The sequence below is a fragment of the Saccopteryx leptura genome, chromosome 8 (assembly GCF_036850995.1).
Source record: "Saccopteryx leptura isolate mSacLep1 chromosome 8, mSacLep1_pri_phased_curated, whole genome shotgun sequence".
NCBI lineage: Eukaryota > Metazoa > Chordata > Mammalia > Chiroptera > Emballonuridae > Saccopteryx > Saccopteryx leptura.
The window spans coordinates 88,526,401-88,544,561 of NC_089510.1; the positions used below are offsets into that span (position 1 = coordinate 88,526,401).

The 18,161-nt window shown below is 40.9% G+C and overlaps 1 protein-coding gene across 4 annotated transcripts in view; it reads left to right on the forward strand.

The window, feature by feature from the left end:
- GOLIM4 (golgi integral membrane protein 4) overlaps positions 1-18,161 on the forward strand; it is a 115,172-nt gene that overhangs the window by 54,523 nt on the left and 42,488 nt on the right. For all 4 annotated transcript variants that reach the window (XM_066347126.1, XM_066347127.1, XM_066347128.1 and 1 more), the window contains exons 2-3: positions 12,061-12,135; positions 13,473-13,522. In XM_066347126.1, coding sequence (XP_066203223.1) covers positions 12,061-12,135; positions 13,473-13,522 — 125 coding nt within the window. The remainder of the gene's footprint in view (positions 1-12,060; positions 12,136-13,472; positions 13,523-18,161) is intronic.

An 18,161-nucleotide genomic window follows, 5' to 3' on the forward strand; every position in this document is an offset into this window, starting at 1 on the left:
ATGGTGTTGGAGCCAACTTGGACTTGGTGAATATGTTAAGGACACTACTCTTTTATGGATTGTTGCTGTATTGGCCAAGAGTTTGCTTAAAGGCTTTAATCACAGTAAAAAAAAAAAAAAAAAAAAAAAAAATATATATATATATATATATATATATACTCTCTCTATATATATCCACTCTATATATATTCTCTCTCCTATATATCTATCTCTCTCTCTCTCTCTATATATATATATATAGATGTGGTATATATAGATAAAGAAGATGTGGTATATATACACTATGGAATACTACTCAGCCATAAGAAATGATGACATCGGATCATCTACAACAAAATGGTGGGATCTTGATAACATTATACAAAGTGAAATAAGTAAATCAGAAAAAAGCAAGAACTGCATGATTCCATACATTGGTGGGACATAAAAACGAGACTAAGAGACATGGACAAGAGTGTGGTGGTTATGGGGGGGGGGGAGGGAAGGAGGGAAAGGGGGAGGGGGAGGGGCACAAAGAAAACTAGATAGAAGGTAATGGAGGACAATCTGACTTTGGGTGATGGGTATGCAACATAATTAAATGACAAGATAACCTGGACATGTTTTCTTTGAACATATGTACCCTGATTTATTGATATCACCCCATTAAAATTAATAAAAATTTATGTATAAAAAATGACACTTATGTGAAGTATTACGGGAACTTTATTGTTCAGTAAAATAAATACTTCAGTTGCCACATGGTAGAAAAACACCTATTCAAACTGTTCTTTAGTCTCAGCATTCTCAGAGCTGTATTTCAGGGCTATGATTTAACTACTGTTAATCTTAGGGGCCTTACAGCAAGAGATAAATTTACATTTAATCTCTATTCTGTTATCTGTTTAGTCTCTTGGTTATATGATACTGATATGAGCCAACAAATGTGGAAATTTAGTTTAAAAATGCTGGGTCATAAAGGAAAGCAGGAAAATGAGGAAAAGACAAATATATATATTTTCTAAATGCCCTCATTCATTTAGCAAGATTATTGCATACCACTAGATACTAGGAGCGGAAATTGGGACGGAAGTGGGAGTGAGGGTTTGGAGTCTAGAAGAAAAGGAAAAAGGAGACAGCCGACCTCATCCTTCAAGGCACGTATAGTTCATTTATTCATTCTTTCATTCACTTATTACCTATTGAATGCTTTATCAGTTTCCTGGGGATGCAGTGTTGAAATAAAACAGACCAGAAATTCTTGTTCTGACTGAGCTTCTATTCTAGTGAATGGAAGGGCAAAAGGTAAGACAGATCAGTAAAAAATACTGTAGTGTGAAGTGCTAGGAGAAAAATGAAGTAGGGAAGGAGACTGGCAGCGTTGAAGATGGGAAGCAGGCTGCAGTTCTAGGCGGGGTGTCTGGGGCAGGACCTGGTGGAGAAGGTCGAGACCCGAAGGAGGCGGGGAGTTGGTTGCTTGGGGCCCCGGAGAAGGAGCAGTGGAGGCACCAGGAAGGGGCAGTTGAGGTGCTGTGGTGAGAGCTGCCTGGCGTCTGGGGAGACAAGGAGGCTGCGACTGGCCAGGGGGGGAGTCGGGGGAAGCCATGCGAGGCTCCAGGCTTCACTCCGAACGGAAGCCTTTGGAAGGTTTTGCCCCCAGGCTTGGAATGTGAATATGTAATTTGATAAAGGGAGCTTACCATAAATAAAAGCTAATTAATAATTAAATTCAGCTATAAGTCAAGCCGACTAGAAAGGTTGAATTGTACTGGAAGGCGTGCAGCTGGGGCTGAGTGACGGTGGAGGGCTCTCTGTGTGGTGATGGGAAGGACGCAGTCACATGCGACGTTCTGAAGATGGGTGCTCTACTCGGGGGCTTTGGGAAGAGCCAGGCTGGGACACATGGGAGACAAAGCCTCCGGGAAGCACTTGCCTACTTACAGGTCCAGGGCGGTCCTCGAAAGGGTATTAGTTGTTTCCTTTCTTTTTCTGTCACTTGGTTGTTTTATTTATTTATTTTTTTTACAGAGAGAGAGAGAGAGAGATAGACAGGGACAGACAGACAGGAACGGAGAGAGATAAGAAGCATCAATCATTAGTTTTTCATTGCGCATGGAATACCTTAGTTGTTCATTGATTGCTTTCTCATATGTCCCTTGACTGCGGGCCTTCGGCAGACCGAGTAATCCCTTGCTCGAACCAGTGACCTTGGGTCCAAGCTGGTGAGCTTTGCTCAAACCAGATGAGCCCGCACTCAAGCTGGCAACCTCGGGGTCTCGAACCTGGGTCCTTCCTCATCCCAGTCGGACGCTCTATCCACTGCGCCACCGCTTGGTCAGGCTCTTTCTCAGACTTCTTATGAGGTAAATATGAAAGAATTTTACTTCAGATATAAAATTTTACTTTAGATTTATATATATAAATCTTCAACCATATTTGTCAAATAAGTTTGTAAATACGATAAATATGTTTGCTTGCTTATAGTTTGCATTGTGTGTGGGAGACAGGCTGTGGGCAGGCAGGATTCTTATAGCCTAAGGCTTAGTTTTAAAACTAAGCCTTTCCCACCCTTTTTGATGTGGGGTGGTGCACTCTCAAGAGGAATCCCATTATGCCTCAGATAAGTGACTTTGTATCAGAGACTTCCTTGTTTGTGTATTGGATTAAAGGTTTGGATTTCTACACTATAAAATGGGGCAGACCCGGAGCTTGCTCTCTCAGTTCCTGGGATTAGCATTAGAAAGGAGAGCAGAGAAAGGCCACGTGGAGGAGAGGAGAAGCAGCCAAGATGGCAGAGTGCTGAGTGAGAAGCCAGTTTGTGCAGGGAGAAGGAAGGAGATGGGGAACAGAAGTGAATAAGGCTGGTGAGGTACAAACCTTTGATTCTAGGAAACTCGGATAAGTCAGTGGCTTTGTGAGCACTGAGTGTGACTGGGTTTTGGAGCCCAGTGTGTATTTTTACTTGCCCGCCGGGTGCAAGGTAGGATTAAAGGTTATGGCCCACCAGTTTTGGGCTCCATGGTTTCTTTACCGACTGTCCGAATCCAATGCGAACCTGCATGGACCAGGCTGCTCTGATGGTGGCTCTGGCCGTGGCTGCTGGCTTTACATTTGGCGTAGTCTGTGGCAGGATTCGATACAGATCGGCAAGGAGCCTTTGAGTGGTGGAGTAGAGGACTGGCTAGTGTTAGGGTTCCCCATGGCTGTCCTTTTGGGGATTGTAGGCTGGCTGACTTTTACAGCCATGCGTGAGGAAACTGAGAGCTCTGTGGAAGAGGCTGCCCGGGACCTGCAAACTGAGCAGCAGAAGGAGATGGAGCAAATGCGGGAGAAACAGATGCTGACCCTGGAGCTGGAGGAAATGCTGGAGGAGGAGGCCAACCAGGTGTTCGAGATTCGCCTGGAAATGGAGCAAACGCTGGAGGAGGATTCAGAGGTTCGTGAGTTGCAGCTTGCCCTGGATGTTGCGGAGAGCCAGCAGCGGCAGGAGGCCGGGGCTGAGGCTGAAGCTGAGGCCGGGCCCGGAGCTGCAAGGTCTGCGGAGCAGAAGGCTGCGGCAGCCCGGGGCTCGAGACTGGCAGCAGGAGCTGGTGTTTTCAGTTCCTCTTTGGAGGATGAGGAGAATCGGACTGGAGTTGTGATCTGCAGTCTCCAGAAGATGGAAGCCCAGCTGGAAGGAGCACCTACTGCGGCCCCGGTAGGTCTGCGATTTTGGGACATAGGCCTGGACATGCTTTTCGGAGCAGAGATGGAAATGCTGACTGCCATTGCCACGTGCTCCTCTTTGGGACAGTGTAAGACCTGCGAGGACGGCAGGGATGAGGGGGGTGGCTGACGCCCTATGTGCGTGGACTGATATCCTGGACTACGACTGGAGTGGGCATTGGCTCCTTTGTTGGATGGACTTATGGATTACGGATTTTGGACAATGTGAAATACCCTGATGGGGGTGGGGGGTGGCTTTCCTGGAAGCACTCCCCTGCCCCGGGAAGCTTTCCCATGGCTAGAAAAAAGGCCGAGGACATTTTGCGCTTTGGGCTAAGTGCTGAGAGACTGGTGAAATGTACCTTTGTAATTGTTGAAACTGTATGATTTTTGCTGTTGTAATCTGTGTAATGTTCTAATTTCCTTGCACAGGAATGCTGGTGATGTAAATTGTAGGTAGTAAAGTGAGCATAGGGGTGGATTGTTGGGCAGATAAAATGTATTATGCTCACTTTGTTAAAGAGGCCGTTGCCCAGGTGATATTAATGTGTGTTGAGAATCGTTGTAGCCTGAGGCTTGGTTTTGGGATTAAGCCTTTCCCACTCTTTTTGCTGTAGGGCGGTATAATCCAATCATGCCTCAGAGAAGTGACTTTGTTTTAGAGACTTCCCTACTTTGTATATTGGATTAGAGGTTGTGAAGCTACAGTATAAAGTGGGGGCAAAACGGGAGTTTGTGCTTTTGGTTCCTGAGGTTAGCATGAGAGAGCAGAGCAGAAAGCAGAAGGAGGCCACGTGGAGGAGGCCAGGAGAAGCAGCCAAGATGGCGGAGTACTGAGTGAGATGCCAGTCTGTGTAGAGTTTGTATCTGGGATAAGGAAGGAGATGGGGAACTGAGGAGAATAAGGTTGGTGAGCTAGAAACCTTTGATTCTAGGAAACTCGGATAAGTCAGTGGCTTTGTGAGCACTGAGTGTGACTGGGTTTTGGAGCCCAGTGTGTATTTTTACTTGCCCGCCGGGTGCAAGGTAGGATTAAAGGTTATGGCCCACCAGTTTTGGGCTCCATGGTTTCTTTACCGACTGTCCGAATCCAATGCGAACCTGCATGGACCAGGCTGCTCTGATGGTGGCTCTGGCCGTGGCTGCTGGCTTTACATAGAGTAAAACCTGTTTCCATTCTCGATTGCACGGAAAATATTAAACTCCTTCAGTAAGCAGATGATGAGTCTTGTGGATTTCCTCTTTTTCTCATGACTTTTTGTGATTCAGATCCTATCCCTGTTATAGTGTTATTCTGCATTCAAGGTCTTGAATGCTGAGATTGAACTATCATATTTTTATACTTATTTTCCCTTAACGTGCTTGGTGCCATGAGAATATTCACTGCATACCATTTTTGTTGCAAAAGTGCTAGCAGTATTAGTTTATCTTGACTGATGCCCTTGAGTTCAGAGTATAAATAGAAAAATAGAGATAAGTGACAAGGATTGATTAGCAATCCTCCTCCTAAGCAAAACAGTAAACATATCTAGATAAATCACTAGCTCAAAAGCCTGGAGAATGCATTTTAAAGAAATTAAGGGTAGTGTGTGTGTATGTTTAATTGATAGGGAAATTTTCTAGAAGAGCTACAAGGACACAAATATTCTATCTGGGTTGTTTTACTGTCCTTCAAATTTTATTTAAAAAATTGGCTTATGGGTTTTACTAAGTTCTTGGAATGATTATTTGCTTTATTATTTCTAAGTATATTTTTTTAAACAAATTTTTAAAGCAAATTAAAATCAAGATCTTATGCCTTATTGAATATATATCTATAACTTTGTTATTATTAGAATTTAATTTTAGGGTTGAGAAGACTTCCCTAATTTACTCTCCGGCAGTTTTAAGCCATCATAACAGATAAGTGAAAAAATATTTTAGTATTTTCTGGCATTTACTCTGCCAGGCAGTGTTCTAAGCACCTGGCATTTATTAGCTCATTTAACCCTGACGTCTCCCCAGAGAGATAGATACTGTTACTATTGCCACACATCACATAGAGAAACCGAAGTACGAGCAGTGCAGCGACTGGCCCCTCAGGCAGTGCTTCTCAAACTGTTTGAAGTCGGGGCACATTTAAAATCCTACAAATAATAGCAGGCGCACTATATACAAATTTCTGAGAAATATGTTATAATAAGTCAAATATTAAAAAATATAAAGTCCAAGCGTGCTTTTATGGTAATTAAACAAAATAAATATGACAAAATTAAATTTATTCTGACATTAGAAAACATTTTTATGTTACACTTTTTGTTATGCTTTTTAGAATTCGTTAAAAAGAGTTAAAAAATAAAAAGACAAAAATGTTATCTTTATATATATATAGATACATTCCTAGTAAGATTTAGTAAATTTTTCATTCTTGTGTTTATGAGAAACATGAGTGTGATGTGTCCTAGCGATTTCTTCAATGTTTGGGCATATATTTGAAAGGCAGTCATTTCCTCATCAATACATTGAAGAATTCCTCTCTTTTTACTCTTGTGTTGAGGGTAGAAAATCCTAATTCACATAAATAGGATGTTGAAAATTGTAGTAAAATGTTCAAAGCTTTTTTAGATATTGCCACATATTCTTCTTTTATAGAAATCCAAACGTCTTCAAGAGACAAGTCCTTATGTATAGTCATCAATCCAAAACCCCCACCATACATATCATCTTAACTTGACACCAAACAAAGGATAGAAGAAACTTGCCTCCAGTCTTTCTGGGGAGCATGAGGGTAGTGTAAACAATCCAGCACCACAGCTTAACAGCCTTTTGCAACCTAATCAGGAAAGTGAGGTGGGGGGTTGGGCAGACTGTCAGCTTACAGCCAATTCCCCACACCTCTGTCCCTCAAAAATTTAAACTCCAACAGGCACATATTTCTCTGGAATACCATAGGGTGCACCTGGAAATCTTCTAGGACACACCAGTGCGCCCTGGTGCACACTTTGAGAACCACTGCCTTAAGGAATGGATCTGGGATATGAACTCAGACACCTGTGCCTGTGTTGTCAATCATTCTATTATTGCCTGTCTCTTTTTTATGCTTTCTGAAATTTCCAAATCCAAGAATTTTCACTTCACTGTTCCTTACCTAGTATTAGTGGTTTTGTCAGCTCCCAGTTTGGTGATTCTTTTTTGGCCTTTCTCTGAACCTGATGAAAAACAGTGCTCCAGCTCTCCACCAAGTGCTGCTCTTTCACCTTCTTCCTTGGTGATTGGCTCTACCTCTCAAACCCCTTTTGCATTCCTAAGTTATATTACATCAGGACATGTATATAATGTAATATATATATACATTATATTACATTATAGAAGCTGATGCTCTATAATGGCTTGGCCAGTTCTGAGTAAGATACTATTAATAATACAGTTACCTCATGCTTTCTACATATAGCCGCTATTCCTGTTTATCCCATCTTTTTACTCCTATTGCAAAAACACATTCTCTTGCCTGAGCTCTTGTTGTGATACCATTTTATGTATGACTGTGTCTCAGATGTCACAAGGACTGTAATCCACAAACAGTTTGCTTCTTTGTGAACTTCATAGAGTATCTCTTCAGGTGATTTATGAAAGTTTATAACTGTGTATCCTAGGATTTCTTGGCTCTTGAGACACTTGACTATTAATATGTTGAATATATAAATTCCCACTGAGTATAAAACTGTCAAAGGCAGTTGTGTGATTCAGTATGATAAATGGGTGCTGTGGACCAGCTGTTGGCACTGTCTCTTCCTGACTGCGCTGCAGAGAAGAGGATGAAGAGAGAATGCAGCCCCATCTCCCACAGGCCCACACCTGTGCCTGTCGCCTCGTCCCACGCTCCCTCTCAGTTTGGGCTACTTGACTGGATGCTCCGCTCTTGTTGAATATGAAATCACACTGATGAGTTTTCTGCTTGCCAAGCCAAATATAATCATTATCTGGCTGCTGAGTTCACACAGTGAGTTTACATACAGTGATTGCTGCTGTATATTATTAAATAAGGAAGAATTTCACAGGGTTGTAATATATAAGTGCAGCTTCCCCCTCTAACCTTACTCTTCCACAAAAATATTTACTACTACTCTGATGTGGCTAGGGATGGGTGGTGAGCAGTCCCCTCATATAAATCTTATCTAGGCTGTAGGTTTTTGTTGTGTTTTTTTTTTAATTATGGGTGTTTCTAGACTGGAGTTATTTATCCCAAACGGATCTGACACCCTCAGGAGGCCCCTGGACTCGCATCCCTGGCTGCCGTTTCAGTTCCATTAGAGCAAGGTCTTGACTTCGCCTGTTTTTTTTTCCTTTGAAAATAATGCAGATGCTTGCTGAGATTGTCTGTAATATGTTCAATGGCTGTACCAGGATCCCCTTTTAGCTGGCATGTTTATATTCTTGTGACCTTCTACCTAGACCGTGGGAACTTTGGCCAGTGGATTGGAGTTGAGGGGGTGTTTCCTTCCCATCTGGGGAGTCTGGGTGATCCTGTGGCACTCTGTTCTTGCCTCTGTCATAGCATGATGGCGTTGTAATTCATCTGCTTTCCTGTAAGTTTCCCCAACCTGACTGAAGTCCTCCATGACCATGAGCCTGCAGTTCAGGGCTTGGCTTTGGTGTGGTTATAAAATAGCACTAATCTTTGTTTTCCCTGCTTTGTCTCAAACTTCATACAAGTTGACACTGTTCGTATCAATCCAGGAAACTCTTGGTGTTAATAGGCTTTTGGAAGTTGGCCTTGGGACTTAAATGCCATACAGATGTGTTTGAACAAATGTGATTTCTCAACAATGGACTTGCAACTAAGCTCTTTGGAGTACAACTACCTTCAGTCTAGTTTCACACCTCTGTGCCTTTGTCCTTGTGAGGCCTTTCAGAATGTGCCTCCCCGTCTACCAAACTGCTCTTCACACTCAAAGCATCCAAGAGAGAAGCTCCTCGGAGAAGTCTTCCCAGCCCCTCTCCAATCCAGAGCTCATCCCTGTCTTTCCTTGGGCTTAAATATACTTTTATTATCCCAAATGCATTTAGCTCTAATTATTTAAAAATGACCTCACCTATTTCCAGTGTTAGACTTGAGCTTCTTGGGGCCAAGGCCCTTGTCTATTCATTTTGCTTTTCTATTGATAATGTGGTGCCAGGTACACAGTAGGTGCTAAGACAATGCAGAGTTGTGTTGGGTTCCTTTATAAATAGCACGGGGTGGTGGACCATGTGGTGAATAGAGTAGGAACTGGGGTGGAGAAAGGGGTTGGAGCAGAGATTACTGCAATGACTAGTAACAGGCTGAGGACGAGGGGAAAGAGGAGACTGGGGCAGGCATGCCAGCAGGGGTGACACCAGACCAGTTTGGGTGGAGGCAGGCATTCCAGAAGTTGTGGACAGAGATGTTAGCTAGCAGAGGTGTGAGTAGAAGTAGGAGCTGTGGTTGTATTGGGTCGGGAACCTATGGCTTGTGAGCCAGATGTGGCCCTTTTGATGGCTGCATCTGGCTCACAGACAAATCTTTAATAAAAAAAAAATAACGTTAAAAATATAAAACATTCTCATGTATTACAATCCATTCATTTCCTACTGCTCATGTTCATGGTTGCGGGTGGCTGGAGCCAATCACAGCTGTCCTCTGGTACAACACCAAATTTTTATTGGATAATGCATAACATACACGGGTTGCTGTATGGCTCTCATGGAATTACATTTTAAAATATGTGGTGTTCATGACTCTCTCAGCCAAAAAGGTTCCCAACCCCTGTTGTAGATGGAGCCCTGGCGATGGGAGGTGTATATAAGATGACAAGACAGGATGTGCAGTATGGGAAGGAGATGATGTTCTGTTGGAAGTTGGACAGCAGTAGCTGGTAACTGGCAGCTGTGACAAAGGGGAAAGGGTGGGGAGAGGAACAGCGAGTTCCTTCAGCAGCAAGGGCTTGCAGCAGGTGTGGGGAGGGGAGTTGCTGTGACCATGATAACTCTGGATGGCCAATTCTATGCTATGCATGGTCAGGCAGTGATTAATGATTACACTGTATCTTGGGTAATTGTGCAGAGCTAAGGACTGGTAAAACCACTGACAGGTTTGGCTTAGTTTGCCAGGTAATGACATCATATGTGACCACAATGCTGAACAAACGGATTCAAACAGCACCTCGGGAACTTCACTTATTCTTTTCTCCTTTCCCCGCATTGCCTGTTTAAGCCTCTCTGTGGGCTGCATTTTATGTCCCTGGGTGAAATCTAGGACAGACTTGGCTGCTTCTTGGCTTCTTTCAGACTGAAAAAAAAAAAAAAAGAAAAACTTTCTTGTATGATAATTATGTAGTATAGTAAGTATTGCTACATCGGCAATTATAATATTTAAATGTATCAAAGTAACACTATTGACTTCCTTAAACTTAAAGTGTTTCACATCAAATTTATTCAATAAAAATCAACTTTTAATATCATTTATCCACAGTCTTGTTGTAGTAAGTATCTTGATTTAGTATCTGGCCTAGTACAGTATATAATAACATATTTTATTCATTCAGAGGGAAGTCTCCCTCTCTTGCAGCTCCGCTTGCTGCGGTTGTGAAGCCTGGAGTGGGGAAGAGAGTTCCAGTAGAGCAGGTGTCCCCAAACTTTTTACACCGGGGGGCCAGTTCACTGTCCCTCAGACCATTAGAGGGCTGGACTATAAAAAAATCTATGAACAAATCCCTATGCACACTGCACATATCTTATTTTAAAGTAAAAAAACAAAACAGGAACAAATGCAATATTTAAAATAAAGAACAAGTAAATTTAAATCAACAAACTGACCAGTATTTCAATGGGAACTGTGGGCCTGCTTTTGGCTAATGAGATGGTCAATGTCCGGTTCCATATTTGTCACTGCTAGCCGTAACAAGTGATATGATGCGCTTCCGGAGCCGTGATGCGTGCTCCCGCGTCACTGGAAGTAGTACTGTATGTGAGTGATGTCGCGCTTTGTGATGCCGCGCTTTGTGGTGCCACCATATACAGTACTCCAGGAGCACAGGATGCAGATGCATGCTGTGCTCCTCTCACTGACCACCAATGAAAGAGGTGCCCCTTCTGGAAGTGTGGCGGGGGCCGGATAAATGGCCCCAGGGGGCCGCAGTTTGGGGATCCCTGCCGTAGACTCTCCCTGCCTTTCCTCTAAAGTACCTGCTCTTCCTCTCCTGCTCCCGGCAGTTCTGGCCTCTGTGGAGTAGACTGAGGAGACAGGGATGGTAAAGTGCAGGAAGTCACAGGAAGACATCCCTCTGCCGTCGGTTTCTACTGGCCATGGCAGATGTGATAAACCTGGCTGTTCTTATGTGGCACTTCTGCAGGTCCTTTCCAGTATCCCTCCCTCCTTCGTTTCTGTGTTTTCCTTGATGTGGGGACATAGACTTTTCTTTTTCATTCCGGTGGTATACTGCTGTGGTTTCCTTACTGACACACAGCAGCCTTAATTTAAATTCAGATTGTGTTGGCTCAGCAGTGCTTATAAAATATCTGAGTGGAAATACCTATAGGCTTTAGGAAATGTTGTTTCAAGTGCCTAAGAGAGAGGCGGGAGGAGTTCGAGATACAGATTTGTGGGTCAGTGCTATGCAGACGGTGGTTGAAGTCGTGGGTGTGGACATGGTTGCCCAGGAACCTCACAGAAATGCTCATTTAAGAAGCAGGGGAGCCTGACCAGGCAGTGGCGCAATGGACAGAGCATTGGCCTGGGATGCAGAGGACCCAGGTTTGAAACCCTGAGGTCGCTGGCTTGAGCGCAGACTCATCCTGCTTGAGCATGGGTTCTCTAGGTTGAGCTTGGTGTTGCAGGCTTAAGCCCAAAAGTTGCTAGCTTGAGCCTAAAAGCCCTGGCTTGAGCAAGGGGTCACTGGCTTGGCCTTACCCCTGGTCAAGGCACATATGAGAAAGCAAATTAATAAATAACAAGTGCCTCAATGAAGAATTGACGCTTCTCATCTCTTTCCCTTTCTGTCTGTCCCTGTCTGTCCCTCTCTCTGTCACTCTCTGTCCCTATCTGTCCATCTCTCTGTCTCTCTCTCTCTGACTCTCTCACTTAAAAAGAAAAAAGAAGCAGGGGAAGGAAAAGGAGCTGGCACAAAAGGTAGCAGCCTCTTCCAGAGTATTGGTTCTATAGAGGGACATACTGTTCAGAGATTCTATAGGAGTCAGCCCAGAATTATGTCGATTATTGCATCTATTTTTAAATCAGAATGTGAAAATTCTAAATATATACCTTTTTATTTTAATTGTGAAAAGACCCTAACTTGTTTTCCTACTGTTTTAAAAATTCATGTTAATTTTACTTTAGAATTTTTAAACCATTGAATACAAATTTTGACTTTTTTTTTCCAGTTGTGTATGAACACAGATCAAGATTAGAAAAATCATTACAAAAGGAAAGACTTGAACATAAGAAAGCCAAAGAAGGTAAATAATGTACCTTGTGTTTTGTTTTTATCATACTCTTCCTTGCAGCATCATGTACATATTTGCTTTACTACCTTTTTTTGCTAAGAAATTGATGAGATCAACCCGAAGTCAGAATTATAGGTAGACAGAGAGAGATGTCAAGCAATTTGCTGTGCCTTGTGCAATAAAATAATTCCTGCTCAAGACTGCATTTAGAATCTTTCACTCAATGTGTACCACCTTGAAGTAGTTCATATATTGACTATATATATTCTTTCAGAAATAAGTAGCTTTTCATTTGAATATGATACACATCTGAATATTATACATATGTTACTAATACATAGAACTTGTGTCTACAAATATCCAGAAAGTAACAGTATGCATTGTCTCAAGTATGACATATTTATATGATATATTATATATATATATATATGCATATGCATATATATATATATACACACACATTTATAACAATAAATTGATTATATTGTATGATGTCTTTTAAGTTAAACGCCTGTTTTATCTTGTGAGGGCTTTTATTGGACGTCCTATTGGTCCAATTTGAAAAACTAACATTTTGCACAGGCATTTAGGCAGTGCTGTGATTTTTATCAGAATTTTGGTGGAAAGCATAGTGTTTATACAGCTTGTGATCTACAGTTATATGTATTTATATTTTTATTCATGTTTTGTGATAAATCTTGTGATTTAAGTTAGGTGTTCTGTGTGATTAATTTAGTGTGTGGGAGGGAGAAAAGGGGACAGCAATATTGGTTCAGATGTGTAACTGACCCTTGGATTAAGCCTGTGTAAGGAACAGAAATTTAACATCATTAAAATGCTTTAATAGGATTTGGATTTTTCTTGTCTTCAAATACAGAGTGATTTTATAGGGCCATCTAGTGGATGATAAGTTTTAATAAGAGCATTAAAGATGGTTTCAGTGCCTTGCATTCTCTTTTTAGGTCCTGAATGATTTTAGTGTGCCATCTAGTGGATAGCAAAAAATCATCTCTGGCTTTAGGTGTGCTTCCTGTTTTTTTCCTCCTTAATTTCAAGGCTGGTTAATTACACCGTGCACCTTCTAAATGCACTTTTAATCAATTGGTTGTAATGTGGATATTGATGCAAGATTTACAGCTTTAAGTTAAAGAGGAAAATTGTATGATAGTTTTTTCAACTTTTTCCAAACTATTAAGAGGCAAAATTAAGTATATATAAGTCACCAAGAAGATTGTTTTAAACCCAGAACTTTTTTGTAAGTCTGAATAAAAATTTCCTTTATTTTAGATGTTTAACAATTTCACAAGCAATTAATGAACACTGTATTTCCTCCATTTTATATTTTCTAGATTTTCTTGTTTATAAGTTAGAAGCACAAGAAACACTAAATAAAGGAAGGGTAAGTTTTTATCCATTTCTCTTTTTCATGAAACTGAGAGGAGAGGGAATTGTTGAAAAATCTTTTACTCTGATTATTAACAATTGTAGGTCTGAAGTACATTTTTTTTTGCTACCAAAATATTTTAAGAGGAAGAGTTAAAAAAATTATTCTTAAAACCTACCTATTTTTATTACATTATTTATGATAGCAATAAATTGGAAATAGCTTAATCTTCAACAATAAAGAGTAGATTATTTTTTTCTTATGTTAATGTATGTAAAGTGCCCAACACATAGAGGTCCTCTGTTTTCTTTCCTCCTTGTCCTATAGTATAATTATTTTATTTGATTTTTTTTATGATTTTAATTTATTGAGTTTAAATAGATTCAAGTGTCCCACTGAATATATCTCCCCCCACCCTCGTGTTTCCCTCGCCCCCCTGCCCTGTTTGCCCCCTTCCCCCTTCCCTCCAGGATTTGCTGTCCTGTTCTCTATAATGTTGTCTTATGTATATATAATTTTTTTTTTTTTACAGAGACAGAGAGTCAGAGAGAGGGATAGATAGGGACAGACAGACAGGAACAGAGAGAGATGAGAAGCATCAATCACCAGTTTTTCGTTGCAACACCATAGTTGTTCATTGATTGCTTTCTCATATGTGCCTTGACCGTGGGGCTACAGCAGACCAAGTAACCCCTTGCTCAAGCCTGTGACCTTGGGTCCAAGGTGGTGAGCTTTGCTCAAACCAGATGAGCCCGTGCTCAAACCAGATGAGCCCGTGCTCAAGCTGGCGACCTTGAGGTCTCGAACCTGGGTCCTCTGCATCCCAGTCAGACGCTCTATCCACTGCACCACCAAATGGTCAGGCTATTTATATATAATTTTATTAATCTCTTCCCCTTCTCTGATCCCATCTTCTCTTCCACTTTTCCTGTGACCATTTTCCCTCTAGTCCCTTTGAACTCACCTCTGCCTCTGATCTGTTCCTTAATTCACATTGTTCATTGGATTCTTCAAATGAGTGAGGTCATATGATATTTTTCTTTCTCTACCTGGCTTATTTCACTTAGCATAATAGTTTCCAGGTCCATCCATGTTGTTGCAGAAGGTAAGATTTCCTTCTTCCTCATGGCCTCATAGTATTCCACTGTGTATATGTACCACTGCTTTTTAATCCACTCGTCCACTGACCGACACTTAGGCTGTTTCCAGATCTTGGCTATTGTGAACAATGCTGCCATAAACATGGGGATGCATTTCTTCTTTTGAATCAGTGATGTGGTGTTCTTAGGGTATATTCCTAAAAGTGGGATAGCTGGGTCAAAAGGTAGTTCCATTTTTAATTTTTTGAGGAATCTCCATACTGTTTTCCACAGAGGCTGCACCAGTCTGCATTCCCACCAGCAGTGCAGGAGGGTTCCCTTTTCTCCACATCCTCATCAGCACTTATTCTGTGTTGTTTTGTTGATGAGCACCATTCTGATAGGTGTGAGGTGATATCTCATTGTGGTTTTAATTTGCATTTCTCTGATGATTAGTGATGTTGAGCATTTTTTCATATGCCTATTGGCCATCTGTATGTCCTCTTTGGAGAAGTGTCTATTCAGTTCTTTGGCCCATTTTTTGATTGGATTGTTTGTTTTCCTGGTGTTGAGTTTTACAAGTTCTTTATAAATTTTGGTTATTAGGCCCTTATCAGATGTATTGGTGAATATATTCTCCAATTGTGTGGGTTGTCTTTTTATTTTGTTCATATTGTCTTTAGCTGTACAAAAGTTTTTTAGTTTGATAGAGTCCCATTTGTTCATCCTGTCCTTTATTTCACTTGCCCGTGGAGATAAGTCAGCAAATATATTGCTGCGAGAGATGTCGGAGAGTTTACTGCCTATGTTTTCTTCCAAGATGTTTATGGTTTCACAACTTACATTTAAGTCTTTTATTCATTTTGAGTTTATTTTTGTGAATGCTGTAACTTGGTGATCCAGTTTCAATTTTCCCAACACCATTTGTTGAAGAGGCTGTCTTTACTCCATAGTATGCTCTTACCTCCTTTGTCAAATATCAATTGTCCATATGGGTTTGGGTTTATTTCTGGGTTCTCTGTTCTGTTCCATTGATCTGTATGCCTGTTCTTATGCCAGTACCAAGCTGTTTTGAGTACGATGATCTTGTAGTATAGCTTGATATCAGGAAGTGTGATACCTCCCACTTTATTCTTCTTTTTCAGGATTACTGAATCTATTCGTGTTTTTTTTTGGTTCCATATGAATTTTTGGAATATTCTATATCTTTGAAGTATTGCTATTTTAATAGGAACTGCATTGAATTTATAGATTTCTTTGGGTAATATAGACATTTTAATTATGTTTATTCTTTCTACCCATGAACATGATATATGAGTCCACTAGTTTGTATCTTCCTTGATTTCTTTTATCAGTGTTTTATAATTTTCCAAATACAAGTCTTTAACCTCTTGGTTAAATTTACTCCTAGGTACTTTATTTTTTTGTTGTTGCAGTAGTGAAAGGGATTGATTTTTTAATTTGTCTTTCAGATAGTTCATTGTTGGTGTATAAAAATGCCACTGATTTCTGAATATTGATTTTATATCTTGCCACCTTGCTGAATTCACTTATCAGGTCCAGTAGTTTTTTTTGTTTTTTTTTTTTAATAATTTTATTTTTAATGGGGCGACATCAATAAATCAGGATACATATATTCAAAGATAACAACTCCAAGTTATCTTGTCATTCACTTATGTTGCATACCCATCACCGAAAGTCAGATTGTCCTCTGTCACCTTCTATCTAGTTTTCTTTGTGCCCCTCCCCTTCCCCCTTTCCCTCTCCCTCTCCACCCTTCCCCCGTAACCACCACACTCTTATCAATGTCTCTTAGTTTCACTTTTATGTCCCACCTACGTATGGAATAATGCAGTTCCTGGTTTTTTCTGATTTACTTATTTCACTTCGTATCATGCTATCAAGATCCCACCATTTTGCTGTAAATGATCCGATGTCATCATTTCTTATGGCTGAGTAGTATTCCATAGTGTATATGTGCCACATCTTCTTTATCCAGTCATCTATTGACGGGCTTTTTGGTTGTTTCCATGTCCTGGCCACTGTGAACAATGCTGCAATGAACATGGGGCTGCATGTGTCTTTACATATCAGTGTTTCTGAGTTTTTGGGGTATATACCCAGTAGAGGGATTGCTGGTGTAAGGACTAAGAGAAGATCAGAAAATAAGCAGGGCACTAATGGAACAGGGAACTTAAGGGTTACAGGCAGGTCCTGCTCCTGTTCTGTTAGGAATAACATGCCCAAGGTCATTCAAGAAGCAGAGACAGATAGGGACTCTGGGAGGCTGAGAGAGAAGAAAAAAAGAAAGAAAAAGAGACAAACGTTTGCATTCTATTGGTTAAAAGACCCTTATCAGAAGTTTAGGTTTGGAATTCGCCAATGAGCTAGACCCCAGCCCCTGTTGCTATGCTATGTGCAGCCCCCTTAGCAAATAGGTTACCGCCACATCTGCTTCTGTATTAGGCTTGCTTGCTTAGCTTATAAAAAGATTTAGCTGTGAGCGCTAGGTGCGATTCCCATCTGCAGCTCCTTGTGAGCACAGTGTCTCTGGACACCTCAGGAATTTGCCCCTGCGCAGGTAAAACTAGCCAATAAAGTTACATCTATACTACTGAAAGTCTCCGACGTTTGTTCTTGTACCCGGTGGATGTTACATCTGGGTCATAAGGTAATTCTATTTTCAGTTTTTTGAGGAACCACCATACTTTCTGCCATAATGGTTGTACTACTTTACATTCCCACCAACAGTGTATGAGGGTTCCTTTTTCTCCACAGCCTCTCCAACATTTGCTATTACCTGTCTTGTTAATAATAGCTAATCTAACAGGTGTGAGGTGGTATCTCATTGCAGTTTTGATTTGCATTTCTCTAATAACTAACGAAGATGAGCATCTTTTCATGTATCAGTTGGCCATTTGTATTTCTTCCTGGGAGAAGTGTCTGTTCATGTCCTCTTCCCATTTTTTTATTGGATTGTTTGTTTGTTTGTTTGTTGTTGAGTTTTATGAGTTCTTTGTATATTTTGGATATTAGGCCCTTATCTGAGCTGTTGTTTGAAAATATCATTTCCCATTTAGTTGGCTGTCTGTTTATTTTTTTATCAGTTTCTCTTGCTGAGCAAAAACTTCTTAGTCTGATGTAGTCCCATTCATTAATTTTTGCCTTCACTTCTCTTGCCATTGGAGTCAAATTCATAAAATGCTCTTTAAAACCCAGGTCCATGAGTTTAGTACCTATGTCTTCTTCTATGCACTTAATTGTTTCAGGTCTTATGTTTAGATCTTTGATCCATTTTGAGTTAATTTTAGTACAGGGGGACAGACTGTAGTCCAGTTTCATTCTTTTGCATGTGGCTTTCCAGTTTTCCCAGCACCATTTATTGAAGAAGCTTTCTTTTCTCCATTGTGTGTTCTTGGCCCCTTTTTCAAAAATTATTTGACAATATATATGTGGTTTTATTTCTGGGTTTTCTATTCTGTTCCATTGGTCTGAGTGTCTATTTTTCTGCCAATACCATGCTGTTTTGATTGTCGTGGCCCTATAATATAGTTTGAAGTCAGGTATTGTAATGC